General features: G+C 40.6%; 1 protein-coding gene across 2 annotated transcripts in view; it reads left to right on the top strand.

Moving 5' to 3' along the window:
* Positions 1-1,527: 1,527 nt before the first annotated feature.
* The window catches only part of DCUN1D1 (DCN1, defective in cullin neddylation 1, domain containing 1), a 31,207-nt gene continuing 17,043 nt past the window's right edge, over positions 1,528-15,691 (top strand). The window contains exon 1 of one of the 2 annotated variants that reach the window (XM_012642047.1): positions 1,528-1,630. Coding sequence is in view for 1 of the 2 variants with exons in the window: in XM_012642039.1 (XP_012497493.1) it covers positions 1,969-1,971 (3 nt within the window). In the remaining variant the exon portion in view is untranslated. Of the gene's footprint in view, positions 1,631-1,856; positions 1,972-15,691 lie in introns of those variants that run through there. The other variant, XM_012642039.1, reaches the window with a different exon arrangement.

A 15,691-nucleotide genomic window follows, 5' to 3' on the forward strand; every position in this document is an offset into this window, starting at 1 on the left:
TTGTGGAATGACCAGAACTAGTGAGCTCCCCCAGATATAGATGGTAATTGACATTGTGAGAATATGGGTGAGAGCATGACACAGGTTGCATGCAGGAAGAGATTCAGGGATGGTTCTGGAAAGCCCTACATTTAAGAGCCAAAGAGAGTGAGACCAGCAAAGGACAGTGGTCAGAGAGGAAGGAGAAGATTAGAAGAAAGTGAAGTCATGAAAAGTGATGGACAGGAAATTCAAGGAGGAAGTGTTCAAATGCAGAAGAGAGGTCAATTAGAATGGGAACTAAGAATTGTCCCTTGGAGTTGGCAATTAGGGAAAAGACTTTAAGAGAAACCAAGAGCTATTACTTCAAAGAAGTAAAACAGAGTAGGGCAAGAGATCAGTGAACACTCTTCATTAAGAACCTAGGTGTTAGTTAATATTTTAGGTCACATGCTAGGTGAATTCCTGGAGAACATCCATGGATGAGATCCAGTTTCAGTATTGCTGCATGAGGCAGATCTGGCCTGTCCTTGCAGGGCTGTTTTCCCAAAGCCTGACAAGGAGCTTGGCACATTAACATGCATCCACTCAATGTCAGAGGAAAGACTGGCTATTTGTGGTGGCCAGAGATCTGTCTTGGTACAGCCCTGGGAGCTCCTAATACATGGCTGGCTCCAGGAGTGTTAGGAGGACCTCAGGAGTTGCCAAAGAAGTTCTGTTGTTTTGATAAGAACTTAGAAGTTGTTAAGTTACTGGACTGATCTGGTAGTTTATGCCTGCATTAGGGGGAGGACAGTATTGGTGATGATGGTGACAAGAGGTCTACTCAGGTTGGTCTTGCTCTTGGTCTTGGCCTAGTCTTAGATGTGATTTTCCGAATAGGTTTGCTTTATACCTGTTTTCTTATTTCCTTCCTTCCTGTATGAACGTGTCATATCTCTCCAATTGGATAATACATTTCTTAGGGATGGAAACTGCTCCAAATGAGTCCTTTGTACTTCTTGCAGCACATATTTGTCCACTTGATCCCCAACTCTGAATCTTGGTACTCCTCAGCCTCAGCAGACTTAGAACTCAAGGTAGGTCGAGCTTGGACTGTCCTCCCTGCATGACATCAATCATCAGCGAAAAAATGTTCCGCAGTTGCTTCCCAAAACCTATCATGGGAAGGTTGAACTGAAGTGACATTTAGAGCAAACAATTACTGCAACTTCAACTCGCCTGTCATGGGCCTTGAATCCTGGAGTCCTCCCCCGCCCCATGCCCTCTCTAGGGCTATCCCACGGGTCTCCCTGCTGGCACTTAGGTCTGGGAAGAGCCTGTGCCACACCAAAGGGCGTTAAGGCTACGGGAGGGCGAGACCAAGGCCTCCTCTGGCCTGTCCACGTGGGGAACTGATGTAGTCCAGATCCTGGAACTGGGAGGAAAAAGCACAAAACACGGGGGTGGAGGTGTTTTCACTTTTTTTTCCTTTTTTAATTTCCCGGTACTGATGGGAGGGGTGGTTTGGGATGGATGGACCTAGCGCCTCCATCATCCCTTTCAGTCGCCCCGAGCTGCTCAACTTTTGGGCCACCGCCGTACCCTCTTCGAACCGTGTAGACACGGCCGTGCCCGTCCGAGAGCGGAAGAAGCCGCGTAGGAAGCGGAGGTGGGGTGTCCCCGCAGTGCCCCCCACCCGCCGCGCCAGAGGCCGCCAGATGCGGCGGGAGGATGTCGGCGCGCGGAGGGCGAGCGCCGCCCGCCCCTCCCCCGACCCCCGCCCGGGGGACCCCTGCGCCCGGGGGAAGCCCCGCGCGGGACGCCCTCCGCCCGCCTCCGTCCCTCCGCCTCCCCGAGGCCCGCGGCTGCCTCCTCGGGCCGCGCCGGGCCGCCCCGCACTGCGCATGAGCGGGAGCCCGGCAAGCCCGTGAGAGGAGCCGCCGCCGCCGCCGCCGTCCATTCGCTGCGGAGCCGGAGGAGGAGGGGAGAGGCCTGGAGGACACCAACATGGTGAGGCACTGCGGCCGCCCGCCCGCCCCGGCCGCCTTCCGCCCCGCGGCGACCCCGCCGCCCCGAGCCCCGGCCCTCGGCCCCGGCCCGCTCCCCGGCGGGACTCTCCTCCCCGCCGCTCCCTTCCTCCTTCGCCCCTTCCCGCCCGGGCGCCGCCGCTACGCGAGAGCCGAGGAGGCGGAGCGGAGCCGGGCCTAGTCGGGAGTCCCGGGGAGTTCGGGGCGCGGGGAGCGGCCCCGGTGCCCCCGGCCAGGGCCCGGCGCGGTGGCGGAGGCGTTGGGGCGGGGGGAGGGGAGGGGGCAACGGCCCTGCCCCTGCCCCTTGGCCGGCTCCATTGTGTCTGGCGGGGGACGGGGGTCCGGGGTTCCGGGTGAGGAGCCTCCCCCCGCCCTCGAGTCGGGGCTTCCCTCTCCGCCCGGCCGGGAGAAGGAAAGACTTTACCGGCGCGCCTCTCTCTCCTCCGCTGCCGGCTCCGACACCCCTCAAGTCTCCCGGGCAGTTTTGCTTGGAGCAGGGTATCAGCCCTTTCCCTTTCTCCATCACCTCCCGATGCGTCTCATGCTTTTGGAAAATGAGAGTTTTACTGGCCAGTTGGTGGAGGTTATATTTACCTCTGTACTGAAAACATGGGAGACTGCTGAGCTTGGGGGAGGAGGGTACGGAAGTGCAACCTGTTCTCTTTTCATAAAATTAGGGAACACAGACTTGCTACCTTTTAAGCACCTATTTTGTTTGCTTGGGATGGGAGGAGTAATTACTTTATTATAGCAGTTAAGGCCCATTTGTGATTAAAAAAAAAAAACAGTTTGTCAAGTTACTCCCCTCTTTTTTGTTTGGGAAAAAAAGTCCTCCAATCTTGAAGACCCTTGTAGTCAAGTTGTTTACTTTGGTAATTAAGTACCTGACTCTGTTGGAAGCTCTTTGTTTTTCAGAAGTGATGTTTGGCATTATACAGCCTGAGCATGAGTTGAATTCCATGCAGGTTACTGTATGAATAGTAGAAATGATATTGTTGTCCTTTTGCTTATGGGGAACATAAAGGCCTCTTTGAGGAGGGCGTGAGTGTGTGTGCGCGCGCACGCGCTTGTGTCAGGGGAATGCCTCAGCATCTTTGTTTTTAGTAATAGTTAATTTTTGCTTAATGACACTTGTCTAGCCCCAGCCTCCAACTTAGCAGCATTTTGGTGTCATGGATGGATATGTGGTTTAGTATGCCACATATTCAAGATTTATGTTCTGTGGTAAGTTCCATAGACAGTTACAATTTGAATTTGTAAGAAAACTTTCCTGTAAGTACAGGTTAATGTTTGGATTGATATTATAGTGTTCAAAGATCCACCAGGGAATCTAAACAGTTTCTAATTTCTTAAGTATTTAGACGGTAGTAGATACTACGCCTAAAGTTTCCAGAGTCTTGGCATTTAGGTGAGTATAGTAAGCTTGAAGTAATGAAATGTAATTCCCTGGTAAACACTCAGCTAGAGCCCTGAAATGTGTGCTGTTCAGGATAGTCTCCAGATCAGCAGCATCCCCTAGAATCCAGGGTCCTGATAAGGCTCAGAACCTGTTCAGGAATTCGGGATTCAAGCAGTTCATGGGGAGTTCAGCTTGTGTGGAGTTTGTAAGCTTCTATCCTTTTGGTTAATATTAAATTAGCTAGTTTTGGAACTTAGCCATAACTCATGTAATTGTACCAGTGGTTACAAGATATCATTAATTTAAAACATTTTCTGTGGCTGAACTCAGTTCATGTCATAGGAATTGTCTTGATATGCTCTTGTTAGTTTAGAAGCTATTGGCCCGAATGGAAGTTAAGCTGTAAGAATTTTATAGTTATTTTATTATAATCTTATCTTATAATTGTTTCTTGATACAATTTTGGGCTAATGTTTTTTGGTATGTGTGGTACAGCCCATTTCTAGAGCACATGAAGTGTCAATTCTAAGGCAAACTTAAATGATGGGATAGCTGGAATATTTTGTATAAGAAAAAAAATTGTTTCATTGACTTACCACACACCAAGACCAAAAATGAATCCAAAACTAGACAATATTCTGTTACCTTTGAAAGTCTTTTTAAAACGTATTCAAAAGTTCTGGGCCATTTTCTTAATTGTTAAATGATGGGATTGGATGTGATGATTTGTAAAGTTTTATCCAGCTTAGAAATTTTATGATTCTGATGACTTTTATTAAATGTATGAGAAGTGTGCAGATTGTCCTCCAGTAGGTTTTTATAGACTCATAGCATCATAGAATTTTTAGACCTGAAATGACCTCAGAGATCATCTCATTTACTCCTCACCCCTTTTACAGAAGAAATTGAGGATCAAGGAGGTTTTGAGGTTCAGGTTTGCAAGATTGATTGTTGCAGAACTGAAACTATTTTCTGCTGGTCTACCATTTCCCTCGGTATTTGTGGCACATGGAAATCTTTTAACTCATATGAAATCTAGAGAAATAATTGACAATTATATTTGAAATTATATTACTCAAACAGAGGAAACCCCAAGTGTTATTAATGAATATGTTAAGTAACAAAATTAAAATTAATGGCTTTAAAAATGTGTAGACTTTGAAATTTAAGATTATATTTTCAACAAATACCAGAATTTGTAAATTCAAATGGATGTAGGCCTGTTCAAGGTTGTCTCTTCAGAACTCTTTGCACATTCTTTTGCACATCCTCAAGTAAACTGAAGGGGTCTTTTAATTGATTTCAACAGTTATTACATGTCCGCTGTATGTTAGACACTGTTCTGGCACTGGGGAGATACATGTATCACTGAACAGACAAAATTCTCTGCTCTAGTAAGGGTTGCATTTTAGTAGGGAGAGACAAATAATAAACATAGTGTATAATTTTCTTGTTACTATGTTAGAAGGTGTCAAGTGCTATGACAAAAACAGAGGGAAGAGAATTTTGAGTGTTGGGGTATGGTGGGAGTGCTGGGGTGTGGTGGAAGTGGGGTTGCAAAATGATGTCTGCATCACTGGTGAGGTGCATTTTGAACAGACTAGGGGATAAAGGAATAAGCCATGCAGAAATATGGTAAGAGAAATAGTGTGGAATAGTGAGACCAGTGTGGCTGGAGCAGTGTGCGTGCGTGTAGAGGGTTGTTGGAGCAGATGAGGTCTAAGTGGTAAGGAGTGGACCTGGGCATGGGTGAGTGGGCATTGTAAGGACATTGGATTTTTACTCCAAGAGAAGTGGAAAGCCACTGAGGGATTCTGAGTGATATGATATACCTTGTTTCTTCTGCCCCATAGTGTCATATTATTATACAGTACTAACACAATTTTACAGATAGTTATTTTTAAAAGCATTTTTTTATGACAAGATCCCCATTATAAAAACCCTCATTCTTTACTGTGCAGCTGCTGTGTATAGAGTTTTGAATTCTGTTTAAGATGACTGTCTAATGTTTCATAAAAACTTGTTGACCATTGAGTTTACCTAGCCACACTAGGGTAAATAAAAACACAACAAAACCTCTTTTATAGATCGTTGAATATGTTCTAGTGGTTCGTATGTAGTTTAATGACTGTGAAGAAAACTGGGCCTTTGGGGAAAAAGAAAGGAAATTAACATTTATTGAGAACATACTGTGTGCTAGTCAGTCAATTTACAACTATCATTTAATCTCTACTTGTGAAATAGGCATTATAACTACCTCCTTTTAACATATCTGGGAATGGAGGCTTAGCAGTTCTAAATGATTTGACACTAGTATGCCGCAGAGCAGGGATTAGAAGCCTGGTCCCTGGTCCCATATTTTATTCCCCACCTCCCCTTTTTCTTTTTTTTTAAACCCAGCAAGCACCCTTTCAGTACAGGTGTGGAATCTTTGATTAGTTTCACTCTAGTTTCTTCCTTATCATAATGAATAGTGAGTGACATAGTTGTTTCCGTATTAAATCAAATGATTTGAAGTAAACATTAAGTAATTGAAAAATTAAAACTCTTGGTGCATATAATAAAAAGTTAGAAGTAACATAAACTCAGTGCGTTGATTTTTTTTAAGTTTTAAAAGAGCAGAGTTTATTTAAGTGGCTGTTTTGATTATGATCTTATAGATTGGGTCAAGCATAAGGAAAATCTGGAATATAGCCCCTTTTAAATTTCAGTATGTGCTGTTCAGGTTGTGGTAGTATTTGCCATGACATTTGATGAAGAGAAATTTCCAAATAGGGCTTAATTGCTCTGTGGACAGAAACAAGCTCTTGACTATCTACTTTACCTAGCCACTTTAGGTGTATGCCCCCCATCTAAGAAAAAGCAAAAACAGAAGGAAAAAAAGTTGTTAAAATAGTCTTTGATCACTTTGTTGAATTTGTTTTATATAATTAGTACTAAATCACTGAAAGTGATTAGGCTGCTTGCCTGCATTGTAAAATTTTAAAAGATTTACTTTTAAATAGTTTTTTTCTAAAGAATTCTATTGAATTATACTTTTCAGTCCTTCAGCACTGAACACAAAGCTAAGTTGCTGAAGTACATGGTCCATTCCTTTGTTATAGTAGGGTATTTTCATTTTAATAAACATTTGGAGTGCTTATTATTCATAGGATTCTTATTTTTCCTGATTTAGGATTTGGGTAAATACCACTATTAGAATTAAAAGATTTTATTTTTCAAGGATCATTTATTTTCTTTATGAAATAAATATTGTGTGGCTGTTGAATGCTAGCCATTATAAGTTAACTATGGAACTTAAAAAATTTAATTCTTTTAATTCACTAATTCTTTGGTGTGTGTTTTTGGACTTAGTAATCTTTTGTATTTTGAGAGTACTTTAGAAAAAATGTTTATGGAGAGAGGAGAGCAAATTTAAATTAGCTATCTTGATTTCTTGTTAGAAGTTCAAGCAATAAGTTTAGGAGAGTCAATTGAAATATGACGGTTCATGTAAGTATTTTAAGGAGGTTGTTTCTATACTATTATGATAGGTAATCAGAAATTAGCAAAAATAACTTTAATAGTCAAAACAATCTCTAAACCAAAATCAAGACATGTATTAAATTTCACAGTGGTAGTCATATTTTGAATAATATTTCTGAGGGGTGGCAAGGAGAAAATTCATTAAATTTTCATTAATGGAGTACTTTTTAAAAACCTGTGAGGAAAATTATACAAAAATCTACAAAATCAGTTTGAATCTTACAGGTATACTTCCTGAAATTTTTTTTTTTAGATAGATTGCCATTGTATATCATTGTGCACAGTAATTACGTAGTATGTATATTATTCAACCTTTGGCTTAGTAATATGGTAGTCCCCTGTTTTCTATGGTTTCACTTTCCTCAGTTTCAGTTACTTGCAATTAACTTCAGTCTGAAAATATTACATGGAAAATTCCAGATATAAACAATTCATAAGTTTAAAATTGTGCACTGGTCTTCCTTTTGTCTCTCTTATTTACTTATCTACCTGTTAGTCACTTAGTAGTCATCTCAGTTATCAGATCGAAGAAACATTGTATCTGCAGTTTCAGGCATCCATTGGGGATCTTGGAACGGATTCCCCCACCCCAGGCATATAAGGGGTGACTACTATAGTACAACCTCTTAAAGAAGAGTTAATTTTAAGTGTTATTCAAAGTGTGGCAAATTTAAGAATGAATGGTAAGTGTTATCCATAAGTAATTATTTTAAACTGCAGATTATAAAAGAGTAGGTGCTAAGTGTGGTGGTTTATACCTGTAATCCCAGCTACTCGGGAGGTGGGGGTGGAAGGATGGTTTGAGGCAGCAGTTTTGAGACCAGCCTGGTCAACATAGACCCTGTCTCTACCAAAAAATTAAAAAATTAGCCAAATTGACCAGGCATGGTGCTGCAGGCCTGTAGTAGCAGCTACTCAGGAGGCTAAGACAGGAGGATTGCTTGAGCTTAGGTGTTCCAGGCTGCAGTGAGCTGTGATCATGCCCCTGCCTTAAGCAACAGAGTGAGACCACATTTCTTGAAAAAGAAAAAAAAATACTTCGAGGGGTTTGTTTATTTGTTTTGCTTAATAGTTGAAATTGTACATACTTCCTTATATTTTCTGCCCATAACCTGTACATGTGTTTGTATTTTCTCTGGGTTTCAAACCTTCTCATTGGAAAAGGAAACCCTGACTTTCAGTGTCTGGTGATTTTTCTGCTTCTGTACGTTCAAAGCTATAGATTGTAGCCTTCTGTTTTTAAAATAGACTGTGATGGGACTATAAACACATTTTTCTTCCTGTTGTACTACTTGTCTTAAAAATAACCTATCTCCTTCTCTTTCACCACCCCCCTAAAAAAAAAACCCTAAAAAGTTTCATCCCTAAATTAGCCTTTTAATTAGATTATGAGGGAATGCTTAATGGGGAATTTTTAGCTAGAATGCAGATTGTTTACATTTGTAAGGGGAAAGGTGAATTAACCACTTAACTAAACTTTTCCATAAAAATAGGTGAAGAAATATTGCTCACCTTTCCTCTCCTCCCTCTACACACACATATTCAGTGGTTGCACTTTTGCCATTTTTGTTTTCCTTTTCACTTGAGGACAATATGAAATAAATGGAAAGACTGGTGCCTAAAGCCAGGCACCAGGGTTTCATTCCTGGCTCTGCTACTTTTTGGATAAGTAGATAAATCATGCTGGAAGCTTGGGTTCCACATTGGTAAAATGGAATCAGTGATACCACCTTGCAGAATTGTTAATAATTAAATACCTTGTGCAGTGCCTGGCACACAGAAGGAGCTCAAATAAATCTTTTCTGATTATGGATATTATTCTTTCTTTCTTTACCTTTTTAAAATTTTTTTTATTTGCTGAATTTTCTGGGGAAACTACCTTTTAAATAAATTTACTCTTTTCTCTGCAGTATTTCTCCTTCCTTTATGCACTTCCAAGGAGTCCTTACCATGTGCTAGTTACAGTTCTAAGAATTTAACCTGAATTGATTCATGTAACCTCAACACTCTGTTTACAGATAAAGAAATTGAAGCTCAGAGAGATTAAGTAATTTTCCGGAAGTCACACAACAATTGAGAGGCACGAGTGGGATTAAAATCCCGCCAGTCTGGTTTGAAACTCTGCACTCTTAATTAATCATATTGTGTTTCATCTCTGGGCAGGTAAAAGGAAGAGATAGAAGAGCTATTCCTACCTAGATTCCTATTCTGACTTTCCTGTGGTAGGATTTTGCCCCTAGGTGAAAGTCTTTTCCAGGAGTAGGTAGTCATTAGTTGAATTGATTTTTCCTGCGCTTTTGATTTTGGATCTGTAATCTATGGGAAGGCCTTTTGTAGATGAGTAATTTTGGATATTAGTAACATTTGGCTATATCTGCTGAATACTGTATGTCATATATGGAAAGTATGATTTTGCAGACTAAAACTAGGTTTGTTTTTTTGTTTTTTTAAGAGACCATGTCTAGCTCTGTTGCTCAGGCTGGAGTACAATGGCATGATCATACAATCATAGCTCGCTGAAGCCTGGAATGCCTGTGCTCAAGTGATCCTCCTGCCTCAGCCTCCTGAGTAGCTGTGACTACAGGTGTGCTGCACCACACCCAGCTAAATTTGCTTTGCTTTGCTTTTCAAAGAAATGGGGTCTTGCCATGTTGCCCAGGCTGATCTCAAAGTCCTACCTCAAGCAGTCCTCTTGCTTCAGCCTCCAGAGTGCTAGGATTACAGGCATGAGCCACTATGCCCAGCTTCTAAATTTCATATGAAGTTAAACTGTTAATATGGCAATCGTGTGGCAATCAACATAGCATTTAGTGAGAATTACGAGTGATCCTTAAAGTGTTTTGATTTTTATTTATTTGTTTGTTTATTTTTTATACGGGGTCTCTGTTGCCCAGGCTGGGATGCAGTGGCATGATCACAGCTCATGCAGCCTTGATCTCCTGGGCTCCAGTGATGCTTCTGCCTCAGCCTCTTGAGTAGCTGGGATTGCAGGATAGACCTGCCGTGCCTGGCTCCCTGTTTTGATTTTTAAAACATTGACATTTATGAGCTAGATTCAGCAAATCCTGAGATAACTAAAATTGAATTAGAAAATTCTTTTAAAAATATAAAGGCCTAAGTGTCTGTTTCTTTCTGGAGTTCTGACTGAAGTTGAAACTTACGGGTGAGAAGGTAAAAATTCAGGATAATAAAAATAATAAAATGGATCTTAAATTTTTGCTTTTAAAGGTATCACTCATTAAAATTATTTCTATTTTGAAATTGTTAGGACTTAGTTGACTAGAAAGTCATTTCCATGTTCATTGTTTTTCCTTGGGGAAACACTGATAATGGGAAGACTTTCTTAACTTTATTATAATTATTAATTTTTACTATAGAGCCTTTCTGAGGCCCCATTCTTTTATTCCCCGTAGACCATGTAGGTTCAATGGTAACTTGGCTATATGATGCTTGGCTACATCTAAAATGTTTGAATTTTTTTTTTTCCAGATCAGCTGTTCCTTTAAATATGATTCTTAAATTTCTTGAATGGAAACAATGCAAATGTGCTAGATTTAAGTATAAAACAGTATGTGTTGATAACCTGGACATTTGCTATTTTGGAAAGATGAGCAAATAAATGGAGCAAATAAGTTACTGTTCAGATTATGATAGTATTTTTAACTTTTAATCTTTGATATAATTAGCTTTCTATTACAAGAGATAATATTTTTCCCTCCATCATCCTTTTTTCCCCCTAGAATTAAAAATAATCTATACATACCCTGTTGTGTACATTTTACATACTTACTACTATTGAATTTCCTTGAAAACTTGATAATATCTAGTTTTAACGTCTGTCTTGAGTACTAAAGATTCTATTCATTAATCTTATGTAATGACCACTCGAGTTCACTCCTTTTCAATAAGTATTAAAGTAAATGGCATATATTACGTTTGAGTGCTGAATCATTGTAGCTGTCACATATTTTTTCTTTTGGGAAGATCCCCACTGGGTTTGTAGTAGAAATAGAGAAAAAATCCATCTGCTTTTTCTTCCACCTCAGTTTTCTATCCACCCTCTCATTCCCTATAAAATAATTCTTCTCTGGTTAGTCATCCTTTTTCTCTTCCTTAAGTTGATAAAAATTTAAATCTTTGGTGCTATACTCTCAAAATCAGAACACTTTGGCTGGTGCACCCATGTGGCCTGGGAAAGGGAGTGGTAGGAAAGGTTATAGCTCTCCTAAATTGGGCAGGTATATATAATCCACTCCAGCTTTACTCTGGGACAGCCTTTGAGGCTACAGAATTTGAATATGTCCTTCCTAGGAGGGAAGCAAGTGTTAAAATTTATGCTAGGCACAGACTGCTGACAGAAATGGTAAGAGTGCATTATAAGTACAAGAATTGGAGGGTGCTTACCAGACTTTGCAGGAATGGGGTTGCCAGTATCCACTTGGCTTAGCAGGAATCCATACTATCAGTTCTTTGCCTGGTATCACTCATTAGCCTTTGTGGTGTTGGAAATGGGTAGCCACAGTCCTTTTCTTCAGATAATTTGGTACTGCCCCATCTGCTAGGAATTTATACTTAAACCAGTTAAAGTAGTTTACATTTACATATACATTATTTATTACATGTACATATTTTTCAAATAAGATATGACACGGAATTAAATAATTCATTTATATACTCTTGGTATTAGTTCGTGTGGGTAAGACAGTTTTTATCTTTGTTCCTCCAGTTTTCTATTATCTTGCTTTCTGACAGGAAGTCATTAATAGAACGAACAGCTCTTTTTGGCTTACAGAAGTGACTTTTTCCTGTGTTTTTTCCTTCCTCTCTTCAACAAAGGCAATTAAACTGCAGGGAATGGAGCACTGGATTTAATACTGTAGGATAATACCCCAAATAAACCTGATTGTTTTGCCATCTCCAACTTAGAGGAGAATGGGGGGAAAGTCATGCCAAAAAGTTATATCAGGTTTAATTTTTTTTTTTTTTTGAGACAGAGTTTCACTCTGTTGCCTGGGCTAGAGTGCCATGGCGTCAGCCTAGCTCACAGCAACCTCAAACTCCTGGCTCAAGCGATCCTTCTGCCTCAGCCTCCCGAGTAGCTGGGACTACAGGCATGTGCCACCATGCCTGGCTAATTTTTTCTATATATTTTTAGTTGTTCGATTAATTTCTTTCTATTTTTAGTAGAGACGGGGTCTCGCTCTTGCTCAGGCTAGTCTCGAACTCCCGAGCTCAAACAGTCCGCCCGCCTCGGCCTCCCAGAGTGCTAGGATTACAGGCGTGAGCCACAGCGCCCGGCCATATCAGGTTTAATTTTAAAAGTATTAGGTTGGTGCAAGAGTAATTGCAGTTTTGGACCATGAATTTTAAATCATTATAACTAGGCTCAAACACATCTTTATTAATTAAAATAGAAACCATTACAAACAACATATTTTTGCCAACAAGCAGTAAGTTTGTTTATTCCTGTAGTGTAAAAACCTGTGCTTAAGGATTCGATGAACTTTTGGAAAGCATTTTCTGCATCCTGCTGGTTGTTGAAGCATTTTCCTTGCAAAAAGTTGTCAGGATGCTTGAAGTGGTAGTCGGTTGGCAAGAGGTCAGGTGAACATGGCAGATGAGGCAAAACTTCGTAGCCCAATTTGTTCAACTTTTGAAGGGTTAGTTGTGCGTTGTGCCATTGGACGTTGTCGTGGAGAATTGGGCCCTTTCTGTTGACCATTGCCGGCTGCAGGAGTTGCAGTTTTCAGTGCATCGCATCAATTTGCTGAGCATACTTCTCAGATGTAATGGTTTTGGCGGGATTCAGAAAACTGTAGTGGATCAGATGAGCAGCAGACCACCAAACAGTGACCGTGACCTTTTTTTGGTGCAAGTTTGGCTTTGGGAAGTGCTTTGGAGCTGTTTCTCGGTCCAACCACTGAGCTGGTTATTGTATAAAATCCACTTTTCATCGCACATCAGAATCCCAAATAGTTCGTTGTTGCGTACAATAAGAGAAGGTGACACTTCAAAACAACGATTTTTTTGATTTTCAGTCAGCCCATGAGGCACCCACTTACCGAGCTTTTTCACCTTTCCAATTTGCTTCAAATGGCAAGTGACCATAGAATGGTTGATGTTGAGTTCTTCAGCAACTTCTCGTGTAGTTTTAAGAAGATCAGTTTTGATGATTGCTTTCAACTGGTTGTTGTCAACTTGTGATGGCTGGCCACCGTACTCCTCATCTTCAAGGCTCTCGTCTCCTTTGCAGAACTTCTTGAACCACCACTGCACTGTACCTTCGATAGCTGTTCCTGGGCCAAGTGCGTTGTTGATGTCATGAGTTGTCTCCCCTGCTTTATGACCCATTTTGAACTCCAATAAGAAAATTGCTGGAATTTGCTTTTTGTCTAACATCATTTCCATGTCTAAAATAAATATAAGATAAACAGCAAGTAATAAGTCATTAGCCAAAAAAAACATAAAGTGAGAAATGTGCATTAAAATGATGTATAGCATAACCACATTTATTTAAGAATGTATTCCAGTATCAAACAGCAAATGTCAACAATGCTAAAACTGCAATTACTTTTGCACCAACCTAAATTTCCAGGATGTGGCCTGTGGTTGGTATACTTCCAGGTTAATCACCAACACTTTCTACAACATTGTGCAGTAGTCACTGATGATCACATTGACCATCTGATGCTTCACTGTTCCTTAAAGGAGGCTTAAAACATATGTTAGTGTACTGTATTGCTGAGGGGAGAAAAGTATAGTACGTTTTAAAATAATTAGCAGTAAAAAAGTTGAAATCAGGCCGGGCACGGAGGCTCACGCCTGTAATCCTAGCACTCTGGGAGGCTGAGGTGGGTGGATCACTCAAGGTCAGGAGTTTGAGACCAGCCTGAGCAAGAGCGAGACCCCATCTCTACTAAAAATAGAAAGAAATTATCTGGACAACTAAAAATATATATAAAGAAAAAAATTAGTATCTGGGCATGATGGCGCATGCCTGTAGTCCTAGCTACTTGGGAGGCTGAGGCAGAAGGATCACTTGAGCCCAGGAGTTTGAGGTTGCTGTGAGCTAGGCTAACGCCACGGCACTTACTCTAGCCAGGGCAACAGAGCTAGACTCTGTCTCAAAAAAAAAAAGTTGAAATCAAAATGGTTTCCTTGTTAACTTTCAGTTAAACAGAAAATCAAATTAGAATAGTAATCTTTCTTGGCATTTAATTTTATTGTGAGTTTTGTTGTCATTGAATAATATGGAGGACATAATTTTCAAAAGGGAGGACTCCTAGACATTTGAGAGAGGTGTTGTATAATGGGATATGTATGACTTAGTGATATGGGATAGTGAAATAGCAGAAGGTTAGTGAATTCACAGTTTCTCAATTTTAATGGAGAACAGAGGTTGAGATTTTAATCTGTAAATCTGTAATCCTTAACGGTAACATATGTAACATATTTACAGAGTGAAGAGCATCGCTGACAGATCAGACTCCAGAGCATAAATATTTTCCATATTGCAAAAGATAGGGTTGGTTTTCATGTTTGACTCTACATTGTATTATTTTTACTTTGTGATAGGTGGAAACATTGGTCGTCTTTTTCTTGAACATCTCAAAAGCTTTATAAATATGTACGAGAAGTGTGGTTAAGAAAATACTACTGAGACTCAGATTTGTGAGGCCTCTGTTCTTGTCTCATTTCTACTAATAACCTGAGTGATCTTTGAACAAATGCCTTAACCTTCTGGTCTGTTCTCTCATCTGTCCAATCAGGGAGTTGAGTTTTATGATCTATCACTTTGGGCCAGAACACAGATTCTGGGTTCTCAGATGTGTTGCTTAAACCACAGAATACTGTATCTATTAATGAATGCCCTACTCAAGTACTTTTCTCCCCTTCATTTACAATAGTAGCTCAAGAAAAACCCAGGTATTTTGCTGAGAGATGGTATTGGGCTTGAGACGGAAAAGAGTAGCTATGGGAAGACTGAATTTGCACAGGAGACCAGCTTGGGTAGGAGAGGAGGGAGAGTATGATCCTTCATACTGGCAGAAAGTGGAGTGCAAAATTGCCCTGCCTTATTTTGCTTTGGGTTCAGTCAGATGAGAAATGAATCCTTGGCAAGATGGGGCAAGTGAGAAGAGGATATTCCAGTACAAAGGCTGTTTAGAAAGAACAAGGGCCTCTGTTAGTTTGGGGCTAAGGAAAAGAGGTGATTTCAGGAGAATCCTATTAAAAATTACCTCAGTAGGAAGGATACTTCTTTCAATTTGAGTGAAAATATGAGGAAATTCTATTGATAATTATCTTGGTTCCTGAACACTACCAGGGGAATGTAGAACACTTATATTCTATTGCTTTCTCCCATTTGGTAAAAATAGTAAGAAAACAAGGTAGGTGATATTGGGGAGAGTGGCACCTTGTATACTTTATATTGGGCTTTAGGGCTGCTACAAACACCTGTTAATCTCATTGTTCCCCAGGGTCATTTGATTGGCTGGATAATATCTCTTGGAGCTTTGTGCTTGGTCAAGGTTTTTTGTTTTTTTTTTTAAAAGCCAGTCAAATTTAGCAGTGGGGGGTTGAATACCAACTTTAGTGACACTGATATTAGTAAGTTCTGATAACCCACTACCATCGGACTGTCCTTGGTCAAGGTTTCGAGAGTAGCCGCACTTCCTTTCTGGAGCCTTTATACATGCTCCCAGGATCCGCTTTACGAGAAATGCAGGGTGGTTGAGCTACCTTTGCCTCTGTCCTAGTTTCTTTTCCAAAACTATAC

This window comes from Propithecus coquereli, unplaced genomic scaffold (genome assembly GCF_000956105.1).
Source record: "Propithecus coquereli isolate 6110/MARCELLA unplaced genomic scaffold, Pcoq_1.0 Scaffold10, whole genome shotgun sequence".
Classification (NCBI taxonomy): Eukaryota; Metazoa; Chordata; class Mammalia; order Primates; family Indriidae; genus Propithecus; species Propithecus coquereli.